The sequence below is a fragment of the Ciconia boyciana genome, chromosome 3, assembly GCF_034638445.1.
Source record: "Ciconia boyciana chromosome 3, ASM3463844v1, whole genome shotgun sequence".
In the NCBI taxonomy this organism is placed as follows: Eukaryota; Metazoa; Chordata; class Aves; order Ciconiiformes; family Ciconiidae; genus Ciconia; species Ciconia boyciana.
Genome location: NC_132936.1, coordinates 30,241,835 through 30,266,970, shown reverse-complemented (window position 1 = coordinate 30,266,970; position 25,136 = coordinate 30,241,835). Strand labels below are relative to the sequence as shown.

At 38.1% G+C, this 25,136-nt stretch overlaps 1 protein-coding gene across 1 annotated transcript in view; it reads left to right on the top strand.

Moving 5' to 3' along the window:
- The window catches only part of EYS (eyes shut homolog), a 944,771-nt gene that overhangs the window by 874,459 nt on the left and 45,176 nt on the right, over positions 1–25,136 (top strand). The window contains 2 exon segments of the mRNA XM_072855247.1: positions 6,648–6,820; positions 23,299–23,481. Of these exon segments, the coding sequence (XP_072711348.1) occupies positions 6,648–6,820; positions 23,299–23,481 (356 nt within the window).

Genomic DNA, 25,136 nt, shown 5'->3' with positions numbered 1-25,136 from the left:
AAGGGTAACGGGTGCTAAATAGATACGAAGGAAATGCTGAGCCACTGATTATTAGAGTTGCAAATCATTAGAACTAGTGATAATGCAACGAAGAAGTGGTTACACAAACTTCTTTCTGTAAGTTGAATTCAGAATGGAATAGGAAGAGTTTGCATCAGTGAAAGTTTAAAATAATAAATACATAAATAAAAAATCTGGTTTAGAAACAGAAAAAAATTATTAGGAAGAAACTGAGAAAGAGAGGAAAGTATAACAAACACCTAGGTTTAAACTAACTTTGTTTCTCTTTCCACAGTAGACAGTTCTGGATTTAGATTATAGTCATTATAGTTTAAAATTTTTATGTTGTGAATTTAAAGTAAATGCTGTTATTTTACAAACTATTCAAGATTTTCTTCTTCAATTTTGTGGTTATCCATCTCCTCATGATCAGTGTAGCAAACTGCAGTTGCACTGTGAGGAAACTTTGAAATCTTGGAAATGACTAAGTTATATAGTTCTGCAACCTATAAATTCATCTAACACTGAAGTAATGAACGTTTTTGTGTTAAAAGATTGTTTTAAAATTCTATCAGAAATGAGTAATAGTATATAATGCATGTTTAATGAAAACAGTGCAACAAGTGGTATGCTGCACACCAATGTTCAGTGTTACTGCTTTGGATATGGTGCTCATGAGTCCTGCTGCAAATAGTACATATATTGAAGCAAAGGCTGTTTCGGGCTCTAAGTACTGCTGGAAGCAATTGGAAACTTTCTGTTATAAGGAATTATGAGAGATTTTTCAAAGGACAAACAGAAGTTAGGCAGCATGTGATTTCAGTGAGAGGTGGCGATCTGGCTTCTACCTTATGCTGTTGAAAATGTTTATGTGCTTCCCTGGCCATGTTTCATATAGTGCTGTATGGTTTTTTATTACTATTTAAAATATTACTTTTTTTTATTTACTGTATGATTTTTTATTATCAAAACCATACCCTTTCAACTTTTTAAAAAAATTTCTCATTTCATTTTTATAAATACATTTTAGCAGATAATAACATCAATTTACTATTTTTCCCATGCAACACAAGGAAAAAGAAAATGTAGATTTAACTGAAAAGACTGAGGAGATTGGGGAAAAGAATAGTGTCAGAGCTAATTACAGCCCTTACGATGGACCCAGCCTGACAGACCATTATTTCCTCTTCCTAGATGTGGACAGGGAACGGATTGCTGCCCACATAAATTGTTCTCACCAACCATTGCTGCCTGTACTTTTTCCTGAGGGATCCTTAACCATCCACCATTAAGTGTTATGTGTCCAGAAGTGCTTGATACCACAATTGTGTATCCTCTTGTGTGACAAGGATGGTCATAATTGTCACAGTACAGGACAGGACTTTTTATGCATCATACTTTTTAATGGATGTGATGGGGAATCCTTCATGTGATGGGGAATCACCTGTATAGTCACCATCTGAGTGGAAAATGGAGGTTAAAGGGGGTTTATAAAAGACTCCAGAAGAGGCTTTATGATCCTGAAAAGTTAGATAGTACTGTGTTAGATATTTGAATGAGTACGTTTTAAAATAAATTTTAACAATCCTAAATTCCTGAAAATAATGACATCTTTGAAGGTCTGAAATAGATATTCTGCCAATAAGCAAGAGCTCTTCCTCCTTCATCATTTCCATAAACCAAATTCTGTCTTCCCAAGTCATAACTAACTCAAACACAACTCCAGTAAACTTTCTAAGGTTTAGGTATTGTTTCAGGAGTGGATTCTTGTTCAAGGAAGCTCATATACATATGCTTAATAATAAGATTGAGTAGATGCTCATTGTTGTCTGACTGGGATGGTTTAAGCATCTATTTAACTAAATTTCTTAGTTGGGTCCTATAACTTAATTTTCTGTTTGAGCTGAACCATTTTGTATGCAATGGTCTCTTTCTTGTGTGTTGGCAGCAGGCAAGTGAGGTGCTGGAACCTTTTTGTCACTCCTGTTCTCCTTTTTGAAGTGGAATCAGAACCTTCCAACTCCAATACTTTTAACCTGGATCAAAGAATTTGGAAGTGTCTTTTAAATGTGAGCTCCTATTTAGTCCATGCTAGAACCAGTATAACTCCGAGTATAAGCCTGCCTCAAAGAAAATTTAAAGCAAAAGCTTTTTTCCATGAGTGCACCCAACCAATCTGGAAATATTTTCCCTAGGAGTTTTCAAAAACAATTTAGTTCACAAGTGATTTAGACTTGGTTTAAAGAGACCCTGTCAGTGGTTGTTTATATAAAGAGAAGCAGTTTAGAAAGTGCCTTCAGTGAAAGGAAAGGAAATTTAAAGTGAATCACCAGAGCTTGCAGAATAATAATTCCTGATAGCGGAAAAAGGGATTCAAAACAGTAAAGCTAACAAAAGCACTCAGGTCTAGAGAAGACACCGTAATTGAGGAAACCTGGGTGAAAGTGCTAAAGCAGCAGGAAAGCTGAATTGATTTTTGGGAGCTGTATAATACAAGGAAAGATTGGCAGATATATTATATACTAGAAAAAAGCCTGCTGTGCATGAGGAAGAAATGCTTCCTTTATATATTGTCCTTTGATATTTTTAAGATTATTGATGAGATAAGGTTATCCTTCTGGCTGCAATGAGTTTCTGTGGATTTGGCTATTACACAAAGCTTTCAAAGGAAGATCCTAATCACTTTTACGTTATCCTGGTATTTTCTAGAAAGAGATTTAACAATCTTTGCGGGAAGTGTAATTTAACTTAACGTTTAAACTGATAAAGTATGATGCTCCTTTCAGTTTCTAGTACTTTAAAACAAAATGGCACTAGAAATAAATAGTAGTAACAACTTTTAAATAAACTGAATTACATCTACTATTTATTAACTAAAGAAGCTTGGGAAACTGTTCCCTCCAACTTCCATAGCTTTGTCCCAGATAATATAGTGAGAGCACTAAAAGAACTTGTGTTGTTAAATATTGAACCCACTGCGACATGTAGTTTTTGACATTCTCAGCTTAGCACTGTGATGATTAAAGGGTGTTGAATGTGCTTCCTTTCAGGGAAGCCCTCTCACATACGACTACGCAAATGTACAGTACAGTGCTTTCAGTGGGAATCACAGAGCATAGCGCTCCCACTTTAGAGATGGAAAAAGCACATGCATATAGAAAATTATACTCTGCTTTGGAGAACCACAGCACTGTATCACTAGAGTACAAATTATGTCTATGACACTTTGTACAGAGGGATTAAAATCTTTTCTGTTAAAAAGAGAATTAGTTTAAAAGTAAAAAACTGTGGTTAAATATAGCTGTGACTATTATTAATGTGTTACAATCCAATCTCCTCTGTGTTGGGCAATATTTAAAAAAACATGAGTTATCAAAACCTGTGTTGGCATCCCAAAGGTGTCAATCTTATACAAAACTTTGATTTCATTAAATCAGGTCACTGATGTAGTACTGATTCAAGGAGAAGAATTTATATTATTGAATTACCAATATCATGTCATACCATGCAAATGCTTCTTGATGATTTTCTTTCCTATTTAATGTCTAGACCAAAGATCAAAGGAATACTTTAACATGGGAAATGGTAATGAAAAGTGTGTCCTTTACCATTTCAGAGGAGGATTCTAAGAATGTCAGAGAACAGTTCATCTTCCCTCCACTTTTTTCTTCATATATCATAAGGCTGGTGATGCGAGGTGATGGTGCTCTAGGAGTATTGTTCTTGTCTCTTCCACTGCTTTTCTACACTATTTCTGTCTCTTCTCCCATTTTCTCTCACTGTTTGTGTCATTCTTCCTTCATATGATTCTGGATGGTTAGGTTTTTTCTCTATCTATTTCTGGAGTTCGTCAGTACTCCAGTTTAAAATCTGAAGCCTTTTTTGATATGTAGGCTTTTTTGATATCAGGCACCATGGCTGCCTGATTTTCTTTTGATGGCTTATAAATCTGCATATGTATTAGCAGATAATGTAGTTCAATAGTGGATTTACAGGGCAAATTGATTAGTGCTGAGGACCCAACATCCCCATTATTCATGTTTCAGGGAGCTTTAACTCACACTAGACCTGGTCTGGCCCCATGGACTGAATGCCCATTAGCAGCTGGAGTACCTGAGGTGTGAGACAATCTTCTGGTGTGGGTTCATCTGAAAGAAATTGATTTCATGTACTCTTGAGACCACTCCACAATGTGAACCAAGGCATGTCAACTGGGGACAACAAGGAGGTTTGGTTCAAAACCGTGCTCTGGATGGGAACTCAAACACTAATACAGACAAATAACACATTTCAGCAAAACACTCTAAATTTGTTTTGAATTTTGCAGCCTCAAAATTCTGATATTTTCTTTGTTTCTTTCACCTATTATTCACTTTCTTCAGCTCGTGTATGTAATTATCCAATGACTTTTTCTTGGAGCCATTCACAGGTATACAGTATAGGCAAAAGATATTACCATTCTGATTTTATATCCCCTTTCACTTGCTCCTTGCATTAGTAAAGGATAGCAGGATATCATGAAATTGTGAAATCCACTTGGGAGGAGAGAAGTCCCTGGTCATTCAAGCATTTATGTGTTTCCTGTAGCTGAGATTAATTCAGCAGAATATGGGACACCTTGTCCTCTTCTTAACCAAGTATGGTGACAGACTGCTTTGAGAGAGAATAAGTCATTTGGGACTTCATATTTCAGTATACTAATTCTTGTGAATTGGCTGTGATATTTTTTCTGTGTGGTTAGATGTATTTTCAAGCTTTGTATTATTTTGTAGAACTTTTTAAAGACTGTTTTCTTTGCCTCATTGGGAATCACTCTTCTTTGTTATTAGAATGATATGGCATCAATAGTGAAATGTTAGAACATTGCTCATTTTGATAACAATAAACTCCTCACAGTTTATGAGACCTGTTATTTTTAATCTTCTCCACAACAGCAAAAGTAAGACTATAAAAAGAAATGGCCAATGTTGACATATACAGCTCGACAGAAGAATGTATGAAAACTGGGGTTTTCACCATACAAAAGGTGAAGACTAAAGTCTCTGTATTTTGGCAGTGGGAGCAATGATCTGTCTTCTCTTCTATAAACAAACAGAAACACATTTGATAACTAGTTTTAATTGTAGAATTCCAGGAATAATTCAGTTTATTGTTGCTTTTTTAATTAGCTGAACTATGTAATGCTGATATTAAAACCATTGAAAGCAGGCTTTTTGATGCTGCACAAACGAAAGCAATCCAGTATCTCATTTACATTCCTCTCCTGGTGTCTGCAGCAGATCTATAAATAGAATAGGCTACACAGAGAAATTTATTATTGCAGCTGATAGCAATTTTCTTTTGCAAAGGTGTCTGGAGGCATTATTCATGAGATTCATTCTGGTAGACTCTCCAGCTGAGATCCTCGCTCCCCAGAACTGCGGGTGGTCAGTTTAGAAACACACTAATCAACTGCTATGCACAAAGACTGTCACAAGACTTACTTATTTCCCTCTTTTAAAAAATACAGGAGTTCTCTCAGCTCCAGATTATTTTCTCTAACCTGATTGCATGGATATTATAAGCAGTGAACAGATTTTTAGAAATCACACGTATTTGACGTTTTATCTCTGAACATCCTAATGATTATGCTATTATCTGGAAAAATATAATGACTGTGGTTTGATACAGGTCCTGTCATGTCTTCTGCATTCATACCCACAGGCACATGTGACCTTATCAAGTATAAGACCGACATGTTTCTGTTCAATACTGAGGATGTGTAGTAAACACATGAACTGACCTATCTAGCTGTCATCTAATTTCAGTCATAAAACAAGGGGAAAATAAAATAAGACCTTTAATGAAATTATATTTATAATAAGTGATAGATGGGAATGTCTTACACTCCTGCTTTTCCTATCTGATTTTGGTTTTCCTACCATATCTGCCATTGTGCTATCTTTGTATACTAAAAAAAAGATAATTCATACAAACAGAATATGCACATTTCTAAACGTTTGTTTTTATCACCCCTCAAGACTGATTACAATGTATTTTTTCCCTTGCCTATTCTAATATTCTTTCTATGACTGAGAACATAAGATATATGAAAGCAGAGATATTACCTGTTTATTCTGGTTCAATTTCAATATAATCACTACTGTAAGTATTCATATTTCAGTTTTTCTTTACATCCTACTGTGTTGTCACAAGCTATATGTAATACGTGAATGTACAATTGATGTTTCCATTTGCAAAGTAAACTAGTAACTTTACATTTTTTGTTTTCTCTTTCTTTACTTTTTTCAGACATAATAGGAGAGCTGTTTTTCTGTAGCAGTTATTTCGACTATGTTATGAAAGCAGCAGCAAAAATAACTAGTGCGACATTAGAAAAGTCACATATCTTACCATGAAAGGAAAGATAAATTAAAATATAAAATTAAATCCAAAAGAACCTGTCAACTCAAGTCACCCATAAAGCATTCTGGCATCTCTAATGCCAGGTACACAAGCAAAAAAAAAAAGAGTAAAAACAAATAAATGTATTACAACAATAAGTCAAATGTCACTGATTTTCCGTGAGTGCAAAACCCATCCTGGTTTTTTAAGTGTGTTTTGGTACTTATACTTTTTTGTTGTTGTTTTTAATTTAAATTTGTCAGCGATGCAGAAAATTGGTTTTGTGAATGCCCTAAACTCTACTCTGGAAAACTCTGCCAGTTCGCGACTTGTGATGAAAATCCATGTGGAAACGGTGCTACGTGTTTTCCAAAGTCCAGGCGAGATGCTGTTTGCCTTTGTCCATATGGAAGATCTGGCATCCTCTGCAGTGATGGTAAGAACCATATTCTTCATGCATTGGTCATAGTTTCTGTCATTCATAGAAGCTGTGGTAAGAAACAAGTCAAATGCCTTGAAGGCAAAACACTGAAAGTGACCACCTCCCCACCTACAAACGCAGCCCAAAGTCCAGTCACAAGCAAACAATGTCTGAGCTGAGCACCCTCCCTGCATGTTGTTTCATAAAAATGTCAGCCAGAGAAAGGGAGACAGAGGGATCAAAGAAGCTGAGAGTAGACAAGCTAGGAAATACCAGGTAGTGTCTGATGTTTTAGTAATTTACCTGGAGAAAAGCTGAGAGAGATTTGACTGAGAGCTCCTTTGGAGAAATTAATTTCTCCTGTAGTTTGATTTTTCCTCTACTTAGGGAAGCATTACTATGTACATTTTGTAAATGAAAGGAGTGTATAAACAATACTTTCTGGATTGTAAAAATACCACCAGGTGCTAAAATTTGATTCATTTCTCAGGTCCAAAAGAGGAACAAATTAGAGGTGCTTTGCTATGAAACAGGAGACATGATGAAGGGAAATTAATAAAGCTAAGTAAATAGGTCATTTTGACTAATATTATCTAATGAAGGGCTTTTATTCCTCAAGCATTGATTATAATGATTGTTCTAGGTCAGAAATTCCTGTGTGTGAACATCCAAGGTATTCTTTTCCCTTAACGCTCAATGTAGCAAGAAGCAATTATTGAAAAATCTGGGTATGGAAAATAATCACTGGTTCTGAGCTGATTCAGCAGTGCATATGAAGTGCTTTTTAAAATAAATACTAAGCAATGTTCAGGTTGGATCAAAGCATACATTGTCTTTGTCTTCCTATCCTATACATCTTTACTTCTTATTTAAAATTTTTATTTCCAAAATTTTCAGTAGATGAAAGTTTATGTTTTATCCAAGTTTTCATCTAACCCTGATAATTGATAGCCAGCAGCAAATATGTAGGCAGGTGTATGAAACATGTATGATACTTCCTTGGCAATCTTTCTTAACTTGCAGTAGCACAAAACATTGGGGCTTCATGTGCTGGGGTTGGTATCTGGGTTAGCCCTTGACAGATTTCTTTTCTTCCATGCACTTCTCTAATTGGTCTTTGAGTCCATGTAAACTTAATGTACAACATCCTGTGGCAAAGTGCTCCAGAGCTTAAGTATATAGCTTGCACAGAAGTACTTCCATTTGTTTGCTTAACTGCGCCAATTGCTAATGACATTAATGCCTCAAGCTTCTGTGTTAGAATGGATGTTTCAGAGTTGTTCCCTGTTTTATGAATGTTTCCCTGTTCACCTTCTCCATGCCTCTCCTGATTTTATATATATCCTCATTATAACCCTCCCAAAATTATTTCTGAATAGTCCAAGTTGATTCGTTCATTTCTGGGATGCGAGCCATGCTGTATCTTTAGTCACCCAGGCTGCCTTTCTTTGTTCGTTCTCAGTTCCACTGCATCCTCTTTAAAATGAGGGTCCAGAGCTGATGGCGAGTTCAAATGCTGATGGCGAGTTCAAAGCCCACCATTCTGTATCTACAGCTAGGACTGTTTCTGTAATCTACCTCAATTTACATCTGTCAACACTGAGTAGCATCTAATGCTTTTTCCCTGTAGTCGTTCAATGAAGCTCTTCCGCAACTCTTTGTAGATAGCTGTCTCTAAATTGAGAGTCTAAGTAAAAATTGAGAGAGCCTAAATTGAGAGAAAGTACACAAATTCGTTAGTTTGATTAGACTACAGAGCTGAAGGCTTTGAAAGCACAGAAAGAATGAAGTTTTATTGAGTGGAAAGGGAAAACTCCTTTCTGGACCATCACTGTAAGCAAGCAAAAGGGAGAAGAACACCCAGCTTTGTAGGACAGAGTATAAATCTAGGGCGAATAAGCCCACAACATAAAAAATTACTGAAATATGAAAAATTATTTTATTGAACTGTGTCCTAAAAGTTTAGAAGGAGTAGAAATAAACTGAGCACAGACAGAAGTCTTGTTAAGCTGGACTTTGTATTGAAACTTAAAATGAGCTGCCAAAGGCCTTTTTATCACATACGCTAAAAATGAACAAAGAGGGGAGAAACAGAGCCACAATGCAGCGAAGGCTGGGTGCAGCCTTAGGGATAGCCCTAGCAGCATCAAAGCCATACATTTGGTGAGGTATTTGAAGATAATGATAGATTGCCTAATTACAATGGTAGAACAATGTCAATCATATTAGAAACAGAAGACAAATGAGTGGCTCAGATAATAAATTTGTCAGAAGGAAATAGTCCATAAAATTTAAAGTCTAGGTGCACACATTATTAACGAATCATGTCCCATTTAAGATATACAATAATATTGTCTCTACTATTAAGATTAGTAACCATGTGCATGCTACTAGGTGTTGAAACACTGAAGAAAAGCTTGTTTCTCCTAAATATTTATCAAATTATAGTTGGACTTCATCAACAAGAAATGTGCAAGATGTTACAGTGATTATTTGATAAAATGAATATAGCAAATGTACCAAATACAGCTGCAGATTTCATGCCAGCATTGCTGCTCCTACCAATAGAGATTATTTACAAAAGACAAAGTAAGGATAAATAAAGAAGTGGACAGAGACACAAATGACCTCACTGCTACAGGCCTTGCCCACATCAGAGCTCCAATTGCCATCTGTTAAGAGTTGGAAGTCACACTAAAAACAACATCAATCTCTACAAATATGTAAGAAAAAGTGATAATAAAACTATTGTCTATTAAAAGGACTATTAAAAGTCCTATATTGTCACTATTAAAAGGACCATTAAAAGTCACTACGAAAAGTGACTATTGTCACTGTTAAAAACCAAAACCAAAATGCTTGGCATGACAAGGTAAAAATACAGCATTTTATGGGGAATGCACAACATTCTAAAAATAAGAAAACTATAGGGCTACTGTAGATATGACAAATAAGGCAAAAATTGAAGGACAGATAGTAACTTCTATTAGACAAGCCTATATAATTATGGAAAAACAGACAAGCTCCTGGGACTAACATGGATTTTCCTTCCGTTTCTGAAGCAGATGGAGCATACTGCAGTCTAAGCAGGCTGGGAACAATTGCTCTGAGTTTATCTTAGTTACGTTATGCTTGTTTCAGAGATCAAGAAAAGCTTCCTAAAAGCATGTCCATTTTTCCAAATATATATAGTAAAATGCATTATCTCTCACTACACATCTTTCCTTGCTTTTATCACTAGATGACCATGTTATTATGACTGCAAGTTGACCATTATATATTGAAATCTCCTTCAAGAAACTAGATAGCTAAGGCATAATGGGCCAACGGGGACGGGGGATGATAATATAAGTTAGAAGAGAGGACAGGCTGTGCTGATCAGGCGAAGGACACAGCCAGACAAGCATACTGACCAGACAACTATTTACACGTGACTCGCCCTTTTTGTCCCTGTATCCCTCTATTTTTCCACACTTGTTCCTCCCCAAATCACTTAATTCCCTCCTTCTCCCCACCTTTGGTTCCTCCCTTAAACATCCATAAGTCCTGTGCTATTCCAAAATGCTCTTCACCTGCATCCCATAATGTGTCTCATACCCCATGGCAGTTACATCCCTCTGTCCAAAAGGCGCTCCAGCATTGACTTGTTCTGGTGGGTGTCACACCTGGACAATAGGGCTGAGGGTCTCCTGGGACAGCCCTGGGAGGTGCCTGGACAGGGTTTCCATTCCTCTGAATCCTTAATTTGGGTTCCCACCTCCCTTTGGGCTCTGTGCATCTCTGGAATTGTGGAGATGGACCTGTGGTGGGCTGATGGCTCCTGGCACAGGGCTGGGAGTAGCTGGGGCAGGTTATTAATTGAGTTCCCCCACCTGCCATTGCCTCTCTGTGCTGCTTTGTGGGTGTGCAGGTGAGCATTTGTCACATAACCAAACACTGTTGATTTGAGGAGTTAAATGCCCCCATGACTTTCAACTCAAGTTGCCTGCAAGAAGAATTTAGTCACTTACTAAAACAGAAAACAGGAAATATTTAGCAATGCACATCATCAATATGAAACAATTTGGAACAGAGACTATGACTACATGGGCAGCTTGGCTCAGTCTCCCAAGTGACTTTGGTTTTTTAAGCTGTACATAAAGGGATCTATATAATTTAAACTGCATCCAGTTATTGAGCTCTGGCTTTTCAGTAGTTTTGTGTGAAAGCAGCCAACATTCAAGCCCTAGTCTGATAAATTTCCTTTCATATTTAATGTAGTAAAAAGTTGCTTGCATTGTGTTTCTTGCAGATTGTAAATCTCCTCCGGTATTTAGAATCACACTGGTGAATGAAAGTGTTTACAAATAGCACCATTTCAGACCAAATGGTGGAGAATACACATTCTCCAACAGTGCTATGAACTTTTTTTCTGTAAAATGCTTTTTAAAATAATTCCTATTTGATTTTTCTACTTTTAAAAGTTGGTCAGGAAGACATATCAACAATTCATTATGGAAGCAAGAGCGGATTAGGTTAGCAGTAGAACTGCCTGTCATCCAGGGACCTTTGCCATTTCATAGGATCTAAGACTCAAATGAAAATCTGTGGTGCTTGCTCGATCCAAAGAGGAAGCTTGAGCTCAGACAGTTAGAGAGATGTCCATATCACCATACTTCAACTCTTTTAAAATGAAGGAGAATTCTCATTATAATGATTTGAATATAAATGTGGCCAAATCACTGTTATTAACATGAAATAAAAGTCAAATAGTTTCAATGAGCCTAAACTATTAAAAATACTAATGTTGTATCTCACCAAAATAAGCAGAGTTTAGGACACTGTTCTTGTACCTGGAAAAAAAAAAAAAAGAGTTGTTCAATTGCTACTATCTCTGTAATCACCCTTTATTTCTTTTTTCTATTTTTTTTAAGACTTTCCTCTAAGTACAGACTGGGGGCATTCCCTGGTTGGTACAGAAAACTGATATGGTCTGTAAAATATAAGGCCAGTATGTTTGAAATATCTGAGTGTAGGGAATTTTGATATATAAGATGCAGAAATTTGAAAGAGGAAATATCAGGGTATCATTGTACTGCGGAGTTGTGATGGCCTCCTAAATGTGAGTGAAGCAGAATGGAAAGTTCATTCACCAGGAATGGAAAAGAACACCTGGACTTCTAAACTCTTGACCTTGTCATTAATTATATGTTACACAAGAAACTGGGCCCTTCTGGGAAGCTGTTGGTCATAATATGAAGCATTTTGTTAAGCCAGGAATCAAGAGCAAGCACTTTGTAAGCACAAAGGTAAATTTAAAAGGAGAAGGAATTCAAAGGAATGTGCGTTGCTAAGATGAGTAATTGTGTCAACTGCAGTGTTTTAGACCAAACTTCAGTGTTTTAGTTTCACTATGTGTTTCACATATGTACATATGTGACAACATAAAACGGAGTCCTAACTGTGACATTGTATTTAATAAACACACACCAAAAAGGGTCATCCTCAGCATGCGTTCACAGCAATCTGTAAGTATGTTCCTTGAAACATTTCTGAGCAACATTTATGGTAATGCTTCACAGTCCAAAGGATTCCAGCAGGTTTTCTGTAGGATGTATTCCCCCCATGTATAAAATTCATTTCAAAGTGCTGAAGTGGGAATAGTCACTTGCTCCAAGATCTGTAGAGTGAAAATCAGCCTGCAAGCGAATTACTTCTGTGCAGCTATGTTTGGCATACAATGTCACCTTCAGAGCTGTTAGGGTCTGCAGACTAAATTGTGCAGTTCAGTGACAGCAGATGCCCAAAGGGAATTTCCTCAGATAAAAAAAAAAAATGCATTGCAAGGTTTCCGGTCAGTGGTAAGAGACTTTGGGGAATGCTGATCAGGGTTGCTCTTCTTCCTGTTCAAGAGAATTTATTTTCTGGGTCATTTGCTTTTAGCTGGGTCTTAATTTCCCCCTGCTCTCCAATGTGAGGAATGTCATAAAAATTGTACAAAACACACAGGCACACTCACACACTATTAATGTCACTGCTGTATTACCAGTTTTTCAGGTTCATATTTTCATCCTTGAGCAGTGAAATCACTTTTATTATTTCAAATCTCAGCTTCCAATCAGAAGTACAAGTTACTAGTCCATATGATTACAGAAATAAGCTAAGCTATTAGGACACATGGGCTCCATGACTACTGATACCACACAACAAATAAAAGGAATACTTAAGTATTTACTGGGGGTGGGGAGGGGAAGGCATACACCTGAATTGCCCATTATGTGGATCACTAAATCCTCATACAATAGTCTTCCAGATGTCAGGAGTCTTCTACTACCAACTTGAACTCTCAGCTGGCACTGCACTGCCCTGCAGCTCTAGCACCCCTTATCTTTTCCTCCTTGAACTTCCCAGAGTTTCTGGTGAGGAAGGCAGGTTGCCTATTACAGAAAACAGCTGTAATGTAGAACTAGCAAAACATGTAAACTAAATACACAGAAGCTGGCAATTCCACTGCGTCATAAGTCAAGCAAGTGAGGCAGAAGACCGGCTTGGCTGAACAGGGAACTCCTCGTGAAGCTCAAGAGGAAAAAGAAACTGTATGATCTCTGGAAGTGAGGTCAGGCTTCACAGGAAGAGTATAGAACTGTGGTTCGTTTATGCAGGGAGAAGACACAAAACGCCAAAGCTCAATTAGAGTTGAAACTGGCCAGTGTTGTTTCAGATAACAAGAAGGGCTTTTTTAAGTACGTTAATAGCAAGAGGGGGTATAAAGAAAACATTGGACCAATTAGTCATCTGACTAATAGGAAGAAAAAGCAGAGGCATTCAATGTGGCTTTTGCCTCAGTCTTTAATAATACTGATAGACCTTGGGCTGCCCAGTTCCCTGAGTCAGAGGACCACGAGTGTGCGAACAGTGACTTTCCATTTCTGGACCCTGAAATTGTAAGGGACCAGCTGTATCAGCTGAATGTTCACAAGTCCATGGGGCCTGATGGGATGCATCCAAGAGTTCTGAAGGAGCTAGTGGATGTTATGCCAGGACCCCTCTCTATCATCTACCAAAGGTCTTGGGAGTCTGGGGAGGTCCCTGCTGACTGGAGGCTCACCAGTGTTGTTCCAATCAACAAAAAGGGCATGGGGGACTACAGGGAACTACAGACCTGTTAGTCTAAGCCCAGTTCCTGGAAATATTATGGAGAAGATTATACTGGGTACTACTGAAAGGCATGTAAATACTAATGCAATCATCAGGCACAGTCAACATGGGTGCACAAAGGGAAAGTCCTGTTTAACTAATTTGATATCCTTCTATGATAAGGTCACCCACCTAGTGCAGGAAGGGGAGGCGGTGGATGTAGTTTTTCTGGATTTTAGTAAGGCTTTTGATACTGTCCCTCACAGCATCCTTCTTGGACCAGTTGCCCAACTGTGGGATGAGTGGGTTCACGGTGTGCTGGGTGAAGAACTGGCTAAAGGGCAGAGCTCAAAGGGTTGTAGTGAATGGGGCTACATCTGGCTGGCAGCTGGTCACCAGCAGTGTTCCTAAGGGTTCAATTCTAGGGCCAGTCTCGTTGAACATATTTATCAACGATCTGGATGAAGGAGCTGAATGCACCATTAGCAAGTTTGCTGATGATACCAAACTGGGAGGTGCTGTTGACTCTCTTGAGGGACAGGAGGCCTTGCAGAGGGATCTAGGTAGATTGGAGCACTGGGCTATGATTAATGGGATGAAATTTAACAAGTTGAAATGCCAGATTCTGCACCTACAACAGAGTAATGCCAGGCACAAGTATACACTGGGACAGGAGTGGCTGGAGGGCAGCCCTGCAGAAAGGGATCTGGAGGTGCTGGTCAACAGCAGGCTCAATATGAGTCAGCAGTGTGCCCTGGCAGCCAAGGGGGCAAACCGCACCCTGGGGTGCATCAAACACAGCATAAGCAGCCGGTCAAAAGAGGTGATTATCCCGCTGTATTCAGTGCTGGTGCGGCCTCACCTTGAGTACTGTGTGCAGTTCTGGGCCCCACAATTTAAGAAGGGTGTGAAGGTCCTTGAATGAGTCCAGAGGAGGGCAACAAAGCTGGTGAAAGGGCTGGAAGGAATGTTGTATGAGGAGCAGCTAAGGACTTTGCGCTTGTCTAGTATGGAGAGAAGGAGGCTGAGGGTCGACCTCATTGCTCCCTACAGCTTCCTGAGGAGGGGAAGTGGAGAAGGAGGTGCTGATCTCTTCTCCCTGGTATCTAGTGACAGGACGTGTGGGAATGTTCAAAGTTGCACCAGGGGAGGTTTAGACTGGACATCAGGAAGCATTTCTTTACCGAGAGGCTGGTCAAACACTGGACCAGGCTTCCTAGAGAGATGGTTGATGCCCCAAGCCTGTCAGTGTTTGAGAGGCATTTGGACAATGCCCTTAACAACGTGCTTTAACTTTTGGTCAGCCCTGAAGTGGTCAGGCAGTTGGACTACATGATCATTGTAGGTCCCTTCCAACTGAAATAGTCTATTCTATTCTATTCTATTCTGTTCTAAATGCCAGCTTAGCTCCATCATCTTGCCTCTCCTTCTCAAATTATGCTACATATATTACATGCCCATACAGCAGGCCTTCCACCTCATTTCCATGGCTGGTCCCTGGGTAGCTCCCTGTCCTCTCCATCTCTCTGCATCTTTCCAGGCACAAAGGACAGGGGAACTGCAGCAGCAAGCTCCTTCACCTGTCGGCCTGCAGTCCCTCATCTAATACCTTTTAATGTTCTGCAATGCACAGAGAGAGGTTCCTACTAGAACCTTATGCCAGAGGTCTGCATGCAAATCAGTATTTAAAATTGGTGATTGTAAATATACAGGAATTTATAGAAATGCATTTATAATTTGCTTCATATAGCTTTTTTAAGCAAGCTACTTCCATTAGGAGCATGTGTTGTAGTTCAACCAGCCAATCTTCTTGCTGTGTCATTAGAAACATGGTGAGTAAGAGAAAGAATAGCCCAGCTGCTTTTAAAGCAATTTTTTCTCAACTCAACTAAGAAAACATTTTGCACTCTGTTCATCAATATTTCTGTGCTCAAGAGCAAGTTTTGGTTTATTAAGAGCTATACTGCAAACCAGTAAGAGAAAGAGTGGCTGCAGAATTTTGTGATGACAAAGGGCATTTTTTTTAAGACTTTTGTACAGCTTGGAAGACTGGAAGATACAATGCTTGCTGGTAATTTCCATTCCTTTTTCAGTAGTTTCTTTGCAAATATGTGAGCTGGTATTTAGGAGAATTGAATAATACTCATTCCACAGTGTATATGGGTGCTGATCCTGGAGCCAGACACTGAGCCGATAACTGTACCCAGTTAGTCAATGATAACATTAAAAAGTGGATTATCTGATTGTAATTCTGTAGCCTGAAGTCTTCATCTCTTTCTGTCTCTTTCATCTGTCTTGTTTTTTGCAATGTATTGTAAAGTTGTGGTTCAAGATGTATTGGCAGTGAATGCTGAAAGGAACATTAATTTTAACTCATAACAGAAAATTCAAAGATAATGAAACCATTATTCTCTTTCTTCTTTGTCACTTTATTCTCTCCTCTTTGTTAAGATTTTTTTCAAACTATGGTTGATTTTTTTTTACCTCTCACTTTTATGCTCACCTCTGATAAGATGTGCAGTGTTAAGGAAGTAGGTAGCCAACCATATTAATATATTTATATAATGGGATAATTTGTCATTATTTGTTTGTGAGGCAATGGGACATATCATACCTTATTACTTGTTCAGTACTGGGAATGCAGTAGAGGACAATGATGAATGACACAGGACTGACAGAGAGACATAGGACAAGATCAAGGACAAAAAGTTGATAAAAGGCTTCAGTACTCTGTCAGAGTGGTGTGTGTTTTAGGCACAGTGTTAATTTGGAGTGTGGTTTTGCATGGCTCATAATCAGAGCCATTGGGACACACCTCTGTTCCTTACCACTTCAGGCTGTACACTGCAAGAGCAAGAGTGGCAATCAGCTTGGATGGTGTCTAGGCAGGAAAAGGGAAATAACCCAATGTGGTTAGCTGTGCCCTCTGCTATTTCAATCAGCCCCAAACATTTTATAAATAATGTTTTGAAGGACAAGGAAAAGAGGGCTATAAGATTATACAATTTTCTGCACAGTCTTGGCTCCATAGCTTTATAATTAAAAGAAAGAGAATAAAAGGAAAAGGTGGAGTTATCTTGCTTGACACAATTTTAACAATCACTATATTTTTCATACAGAGTTATTAACTTTTTTATATTTTTAAGTTAAAAATATTTAAGAGTATGGCAAACTAGTCTGTATTAAAATCAAACTAATGAAGGTCATTGCACGAAAGATATTTCAAAGACTGAATGTTTTACACTGATGCACATTTACTGATAAGCTTTAACTTTTTGATGTGATTGGATAGAGATCTCTTGATAAATAATACTTAGTGTAGAGAATAAACGTGATTAAAAATGTGGTATAAAATCTATAAGCAGCAATCCAGAAACAGATAAAATATGGAATAGCTGTCAAGCTAGATATATTGAATTAGCCAGAAATATAAGCTTTTGACTCAGGATTAATTAACATTTCTAAATACATTTTACTCTCCAGAGACCAGCATAGGGAGGACTATTTACAAACACTTACTGCATGTACCTACCTGCTAAAGATAAGATAGTTGTCAGTGCATCTGACTTTTACTAGGTGTGAGAAACTGCTTCAACACTGTGGAGAAAACTGTGAAGAAGTAAACTGAAATAATATATAATGGTTTTCATAAAACATGCCTGTGGGGCTCCTATTGCCTTATACACTATTTCTCCATTTGGTGACCACATGCCTTATATAGGTATAGCTCCATATGGCGGTCACGCACCATTTCAGGTAGCATCCAAGCACCGTGCACACACAGGAGAGGACCAGCACAGAGCGGAGCAGGGGTGGGGTATGACGGCTGGTTAACAAGTGCAGGTAGTGCTTCTGCAAGTCAACAATAAAAAAAGGACAGTCTGATTAGGGAATTTGAAATTTCCTAAACCTGTCAGTGGGTGCGAGTTGCTCATCTGGAGAGGAAGACATGCTCTGCTTCCTGCTGGCCTCCTGATAACCACTGTTACGTAAATCTTTGTGTGTCCAGGTATTAAGTTTAGCCCACTATTAGTGATATACTGGATTTGCTGTTGTTTTGACTTAGGTAACTGGACTACTTTCTATTTGTTACTGTGCTGTTATTCTGAGATAAACTGTTTATCCTAAAAGCTGTTGGCTGGTGGTGTCTGTTGCCACATCTGGAACCTATATCATGGCAGGGATGTCTTAAGCCCCTACAATGCTGGATATGTTATTGAATGTACTTCATGGCCCCAGCAAAATGCGCAGTTAAAACTGGATGAAAAGACCAGAAAGAGCTGAGAGGAGATGCTCAAGTAGTCAAAGATGGACATTATTTATGAAAATTGCTTCTTGTCCGATGTTTTGAAAGGGGCTGTGCTGGGACACCCAGGGGTAAGAAACTAAAAGGTCAATTTGCAAAGAATGTTTAATGACTGTGCTCTAACCTGGAGTTCAGAGATGTATACTCAATTCTTCAATACACTCCAGACTTTGTGCACAATTTTGTGCAAATAATTTAGTTTCTGAGTGCCCTATGGTTCCCATTCTTTAAAATCAGAAAAAAGTGTTTCCTTGATTTCACAGAGAATGAGTTCAGAATTTCTAAATCATTTAGTTTTTATGGCAATGAAGACCAGAGACAAAGAACATGCAGAATGGGAAGTAGTTGCAGGATGCAGAGAAGGTAGGCTTCATCCCACATAACTTTAGAAGTCTTTAATACTTTACTCTGACTTACAATCCAATGCTACTTTTGTATTTGGTGGGGTGAAATAAGCATTTTAGAATATTGTTCACCTGACCTGTATAAGGTAGGTGTTTTATATGAAAGACACTGCATCCTAAATGTGCTTAATTTTTCCACTGGCATAAAGTGCAACCATAGGTGGTCAGCTGTTATGTAGGCATCTGTATCACAGATGCCCTCATTTGGTCAGATGACTGCCACCCATTGTGTTCATGTGCAGATTTTTTCTAACAGGTGGGAGGATTAGGGCCTAGATATGTGTCTTTCCTATAGTAAATAATTGTAGAAAAAAATAAGTAAGCAATACTGTGAAATGGCAAAAGTCTAACAATTATTAAACACCAATGTGAAATAAAATGTTTTTGTGTTACAATATAGCAAAAAATTATTACATACCAGTTTTTTTGTGAGAGTGCAGAAGGTATGATTATATGTAAGCTTTCCGCATATGGAGATCTTGAAAGTAAAGTGCAATTCTTGTACCTGGTTCTGGTAAACTGTAGGTAAAGTTGCAGTGTAGGTAAAGGTCCAAAGCAGAATGTGTATCATGTTTTGGGTTGAAGATAGAATTCCCATCTTCTTGCCTTCATATAGATACTCGTTCAGGGTGCATCCATGTTAAAGATCATGGATGTAGGCCACTCATTCAGCGTGCTCTCAGAAATAGCTATCCTGCCTTCAGGAACTCTTAAGTAAAATGTCACGTTGACATTCTCTGATATACCTTCTTCAGAACTTTGCACAATACTCTTCAAAACATGTCACTTCTGTCTAAGGTGTTTCGAACTTGGACTGTCACTAAGGTGTTTCAAACTTGGACTGTCACTGAAGTGTCTCTAAGAAGCATTTTAAGCCTGCTTGACAGATTTTGACATCTGACAGTTGACCAAATATAGCATACATGACCTGTCTGCAGATGCTGAGTACTGCTGTCTATATTTACTGGTATTAACATTTTTAATAAAACTACTTAACTTTCTGTACCATTTTCTGTTAATTTATTGCTATAAAACTTCATCGTCAATTTGGCGTGGTAATTTTTCTCTCAAGCCTGTTTTCTTAGACTTCATCCTAAAAGCAGGAGGAAACAATAGGCGAAACCACAACTTAAGACAGAATGGCCAACCTTTTCAGTACTGTGGGGAGCCCAGGCCATATGTAGTATCACAGGCCATCACATGGTGATACTAGTCTCTGGACTCAAATGATAGCAACTTCCTATGACAGCAAACTTACCAAACTGAATTTTGGATAACATGTTTAATTTATTAAAGGCCAGCAGCTCCCACTTCTGCATTCTTAAAAGACTAGCCACATGCCCCTCATTTTAGGTAAAGTTATTGTCCTGGTTTCAGCTGGGATAGAGTTAATTTTCTTCCTAGTAGCTGGTATAGTGCTGTGTTTTGGATTTAGGATGAGAATAATGTTGATAACACACTGATGTTTTAGTTGTTGCTAAGTAGTGCTTACACTAGTCAAGGACTTTTCACCTTCCCATGCTCTGCCAGGTGCACAAGAAGCTGGGAGGGGGCACAGCCAGGACAGCTGATCCAAACTGGCCAAAGGGCTATTCCATACCATATGACCTCATGCTCAGTATAGAAACTGGGGGGAGTTGGCCGAGGGGCAGTGACCGCTGCTCAGGGACTGCCTGGGCATCGGTTGGTGGGTGGTGAGCGGTTGCATCACTTGTTTTTTTTTTCCCTGGGTTTTGTTCCTCTCTCTCTTTTTGTTTTCCTTTTCATTACAAAATTATTATTATTATTATTATTGTTGTTGTTGTTGTTGTTGCTTTTGTTTTATTTTATTTCAATTATTAAACTGTTCTTATCTCAACCCACGTGTCTTCTTACTTTTGCTCTTCAGACTCTCTCCCGCATCCCACCAGGGGGGAGGGTGAGCGAGCAGCTGTGTGGTGCTTGGTTGACGACTGGGGCTAAACTACGACAGTTATTTAAAGATAAATAATTTTTTAAAATAACCTTAAATAGGAACTGTTCTGTTATCAACACAGTTTTGTCGTGACTCCAACAAAACTTCCACCCAGTAAATCTATCTATCACTTTGTTACATAAGGAAATGCACAGAGAAAAGTTGAGTCTTGTCTCGGTAGCCCCAAATTTGCTGCCCGCCCAGCTCATGAGCCAAAACTATTCTTGCTTAAATGACATACGGTTTTAGTTGTAAGTATGAATTGAGATCTTTGAGCCTTTTCTTCTAGGACATGTCAAAATTGCAATGAAATTGAAAGTGGTATGTAGTAATAATCTAATAATATGGTTATATATAATAATTCTATGTATGCTGTGCAGCACCTGGTCAGTGGGAGTAGCATCCTTCTACTGTCCAAGTCCTACTGTTGTAGATCACTTTGCAGGACATTCCTTTGTCAATGTTCAATCCATCTTTATAGGGAATGCTGAAAGGAGCAAGTAAAAGGCAAGAAAATAACTGCCGAGTTAGAAAGCTCCAAGGAAACAGCTGAGACAATGGCATACTTCATCCTAGGAATAAAGTGTTTTACCTGCTGGGAATAACTTGTCAGGAATAGACTCTTCAGTGATCTCTGTCAGCAAATCAAATTACCTGGCTCTGTGGAGGTACATGATAGAATTTGCCTTTCCCATTATAAAGGGAAGCAGGAAAAGACAATAAACACAAAGGCCTCCTTTATTTTTGAATCTTCTTGTGTCAAATATTTTGTGTTTTATTAAATAAATAGAAAGAAAGAAACAAAGAAAAAAAAGAAAGGAAGAAAGGAAGAATACTTTGCATTAAAGGAGCTGCCTGTCTGTCGTAGCTTCCTTAGAAGCAAAAAATGCAGAACTTGAGCCTCCCTCAGGCATGTGCAGGTAATCTGAGGGAATACCAGTGGACTGCCGCCAACACCAGATTTAAATATGGGAGAGTTGTGTTTTTCCTCCAGTGCACCACATGACTCACAAAGGTCTGAGACTTGAGGTTACGTTCAGTCAGACTAGGTTGAGAACAAACTCATTGCCAGTTTTTCTTCTAATTATGACAAAATCAGTGTTTCATATGGAAATTTCCTGGCTCCCATTTAAGATCACAGAACAAGGCATAATGTGCCACCTGTGTCAAGTACTGCTTAATAAATGGGACCTTACACTCTGTATTGCTGCAGACTCCAAGTCTGTGCTAGCAAAGGTTTGTCAGAGCCTACGTCTGCACCTTTTGTCAGATCCAGATACTAAGGCAATGTCTGCCACTTCAGTGCCAATATGGCAGGTTTCCCAGGCTGCAAATTTAGAAACAGATTCCACAAACTAGAAATGGTGATACCATTTTCACAATTACATGTGATTGTTTCTCCCACATTGCAAGTATTTAGGGCCAGATGCTTCAAGGTACTTAGGCTAACATAGATTTACTTGGGGAAGATTATAATTCTTTATTAGTGCTTCCCAATCTGGTTTGTACGTGGTGCAGCTACTTGTTCCTTCCTCCCCCATTCCCTCCTGCTGCTTTCATTAGTAAAGCTGGATCCAGCCACATTTGATGCTCGGGTTGGTTGGAGATAACTGTGCGAACCTTTTAAATCTAGCCCCATACCCAATATTTCAGGATTAAGCTTTACTCAGCTATTCTTCCTCTCTCTCCTGTTTTTCACTAAACCATATTGTCAATACGAGCATTATGTTACCTCTGCTCTGAGCATCGGCCACAAGAATTGACTACAGCAGCCTGGCTACTCAGCTGCAGCAAGCAGTCCTTGGAGCCGTGTGAGTGCTTAGTACCAGTGCTCTATTGACTGTTTACCAGTACAGATATGTGTATAGACTTGATTTTATTTGCTTTTTATTTACTTTTTTAATCCAACAGTTTTTCTCAGCATAAATTATAACTTTTGTGTCACAAAACCAGTAGGTGTTTGAATGAACTTGTGGCCTTCACAGCTTTGGAGGAAACAAGAGTATATAGTTGGTATTTTAAAGGTATTTTAGAAAAAGCTACATGCTTTGCTTGGTCAGTGCCCAACATAAAGGAAATTTTCATTAAACTGAACCTAAATGACAGTAAGAAAAGGTTAAATAATTTTTCAGTACTGTAAATTATACATTTTTGGATACTCAATTCCTGATATTCAGACAGTTCAAATGATGGAGCAAATAAAGTGAAAAATATAATTCATGTAGGTCCTATTCACTGTGCTGCAAATTCATTTTTTTATGATGTTTTTTTTATTGTTTCTCTACCTGTGAAGAATTATTATTCCTTAACCTCTTCAGCACATCCTTGTACTCACTTTCACTCAGGTGCATGTCAGAGATGGCATTTCTTTTAACAGGAGAATTTCTTTGTATGTTTTCTTTTGTCTATCTGAGTTCTGAGTAAATAATGCAGTGTACTTCTCTTTGTAGCAATGCTATCTAGAATCCAGGAGATGGCAGTAGTTTCCAATAATTCAGTTGTAAAAGCAGCCTATTTACAAAAGCTGAAAAATAGATTACACTCAGAGGAAAGACAAACTATATCTGCATGTGTGTAAAATATTACAACATATCAAGTTATCAGTATTATTTATTAGTTTTTAAGTTCTAAAATGGGTTATTAAATAGAACCTGCAAATACATATGTTAAAAAAATTTGCTCTAACACTGAATTTCTTTTTTTTTTAATCCAGCTATTAATATTAGCCAACCTAGTTTCAGTGGCACAGATGTCTTCGGCTATACCTCATTCCTAGCTTATTCTACAATCCCAAATATCACCTTCTACTATGAATTCCGCTTGAAATTTCAGTTGGCAAACCACCACTCAGCTTTACAAGATAACTTGATTTTTTTCACTGGACAGAAGGGCCAAGGTAAGCTTTATTTTTATTACCTATCCTTACAGGCTTTCAAATATTCATTAAAAAAGTAGGATAAAAATATACACCACTTTTTCTTGATTCTTTTTAGGATATAATTTCATTAGGAGGAAAATAATCTCTTCAATACTTTACTGTTTTGTAAACACACGGTAAATAATCAGATTATATAAATGTCTCTTTTCATTAATAAGTATAACTGCTTCCAGTAATTAAAGTCAACAGTTAATCTGATGTTTGAGGTAGCATATTTCTGAACAAAATAAATGGAAACCAGAAGATTAAGGTTCTCTTTTCAGTCGTAAACATAAATTTCGTTATTGATTACATTTATTTGCTGCCCAGTTTTGAGAGATGCTGCCTCAAATCTTCTTCCACTGATAGTTACTTTGTTGGAAAATCAATCCATCCATCCAACGTGCCACAGCCACCCTGCCATTTCTTCTTCCTGTGTCCTCAAACGCCCTGCCGCAGGAGCAGCCATGAATTGCTGCTGTTGTGACAGTGGCTGCACTTCCATGGCCCACAGGACTCTCAACACTGAAATCCAACCCTGTAGCAGCTAGAATTGGACTCTGGTTATTTATGTCAAATATGAGACCCTAACCCCTGAGATCACTCAATGCAAGTTAACCCAAGCTAGCTATGAATAAGTTGTGTTACAATCTGTATAGCGAAGTATTCAACTTGGTCTGATTAATACAGCTGAGAAGCAGGTTATATAAATCTAGTTACAACATTTGTACTAAGATTTTAGCGATACTTTAGATATCTCTTCACAGCATCCCACTGTGGCAGGCTGACATGGCCTCAGCATTGAAATAGGGTAAAATAGTAATACTACTTGTGTTCTGTCCATCTTAGCATTACTGTCCGCACAGGACCCATAATACTGATTAAAGTTGAGAAAAATTTAATGAAATGTTAATCCAGATTTAAAGCAGTCAGGGTAGAAACTACTTTATACTTAATAGATCATAGGAAACATATTATTTATTTTTACCTTAATTGTTTCTGCAATTGAAGCATGAGCTAACTTTTGGGTTTGCAGCTGTCCTATGGGATTGTTGAAGCCTAGGAGGGAGGTTTGGTGATGTGTCTTTAAGTTTAAACCCATCACAGTAGGAGAGTGACTTAGGTATGTACATATAAGTCTCGACTGCCACAGTAGATGCTTTACCATATCCAAAACTTCACATGAGTTTGGCAGATATGGACCACGACTTATGGGAACCTTACACTTAAGCTGAACAGCATCAGAAAATTAATACTTCAGGAAGATAAAAGAGGGGAGAAATTATTACTACCAGTTTTAAGATACTGAGGTCCCAAACTACATTATTAAAAATCCGTTTTGGGGAGGCCTTACACAGTTACATATACATTGCACAAAACAACTGCAGTACATCACACCAGGAGCATACAAGGTGTCCTCCATTTGCTATATTAATACATTTGATATTTTCTTAGGTCTTGTTTTCTGTTAAATTTCTTTACTTAAGTTGCTGTACACTCTGGGGCTTCTTCCCTTTCCTCCCTGTGGTAGACTTCTGAGAGTCAGACTGTTAGTCTACTGCAATGCAAACTAAAACATGTTAGCTTAGAACAGCTTGTCAGTTTACCTATCTGTCATATAATTAAGCCTGTTA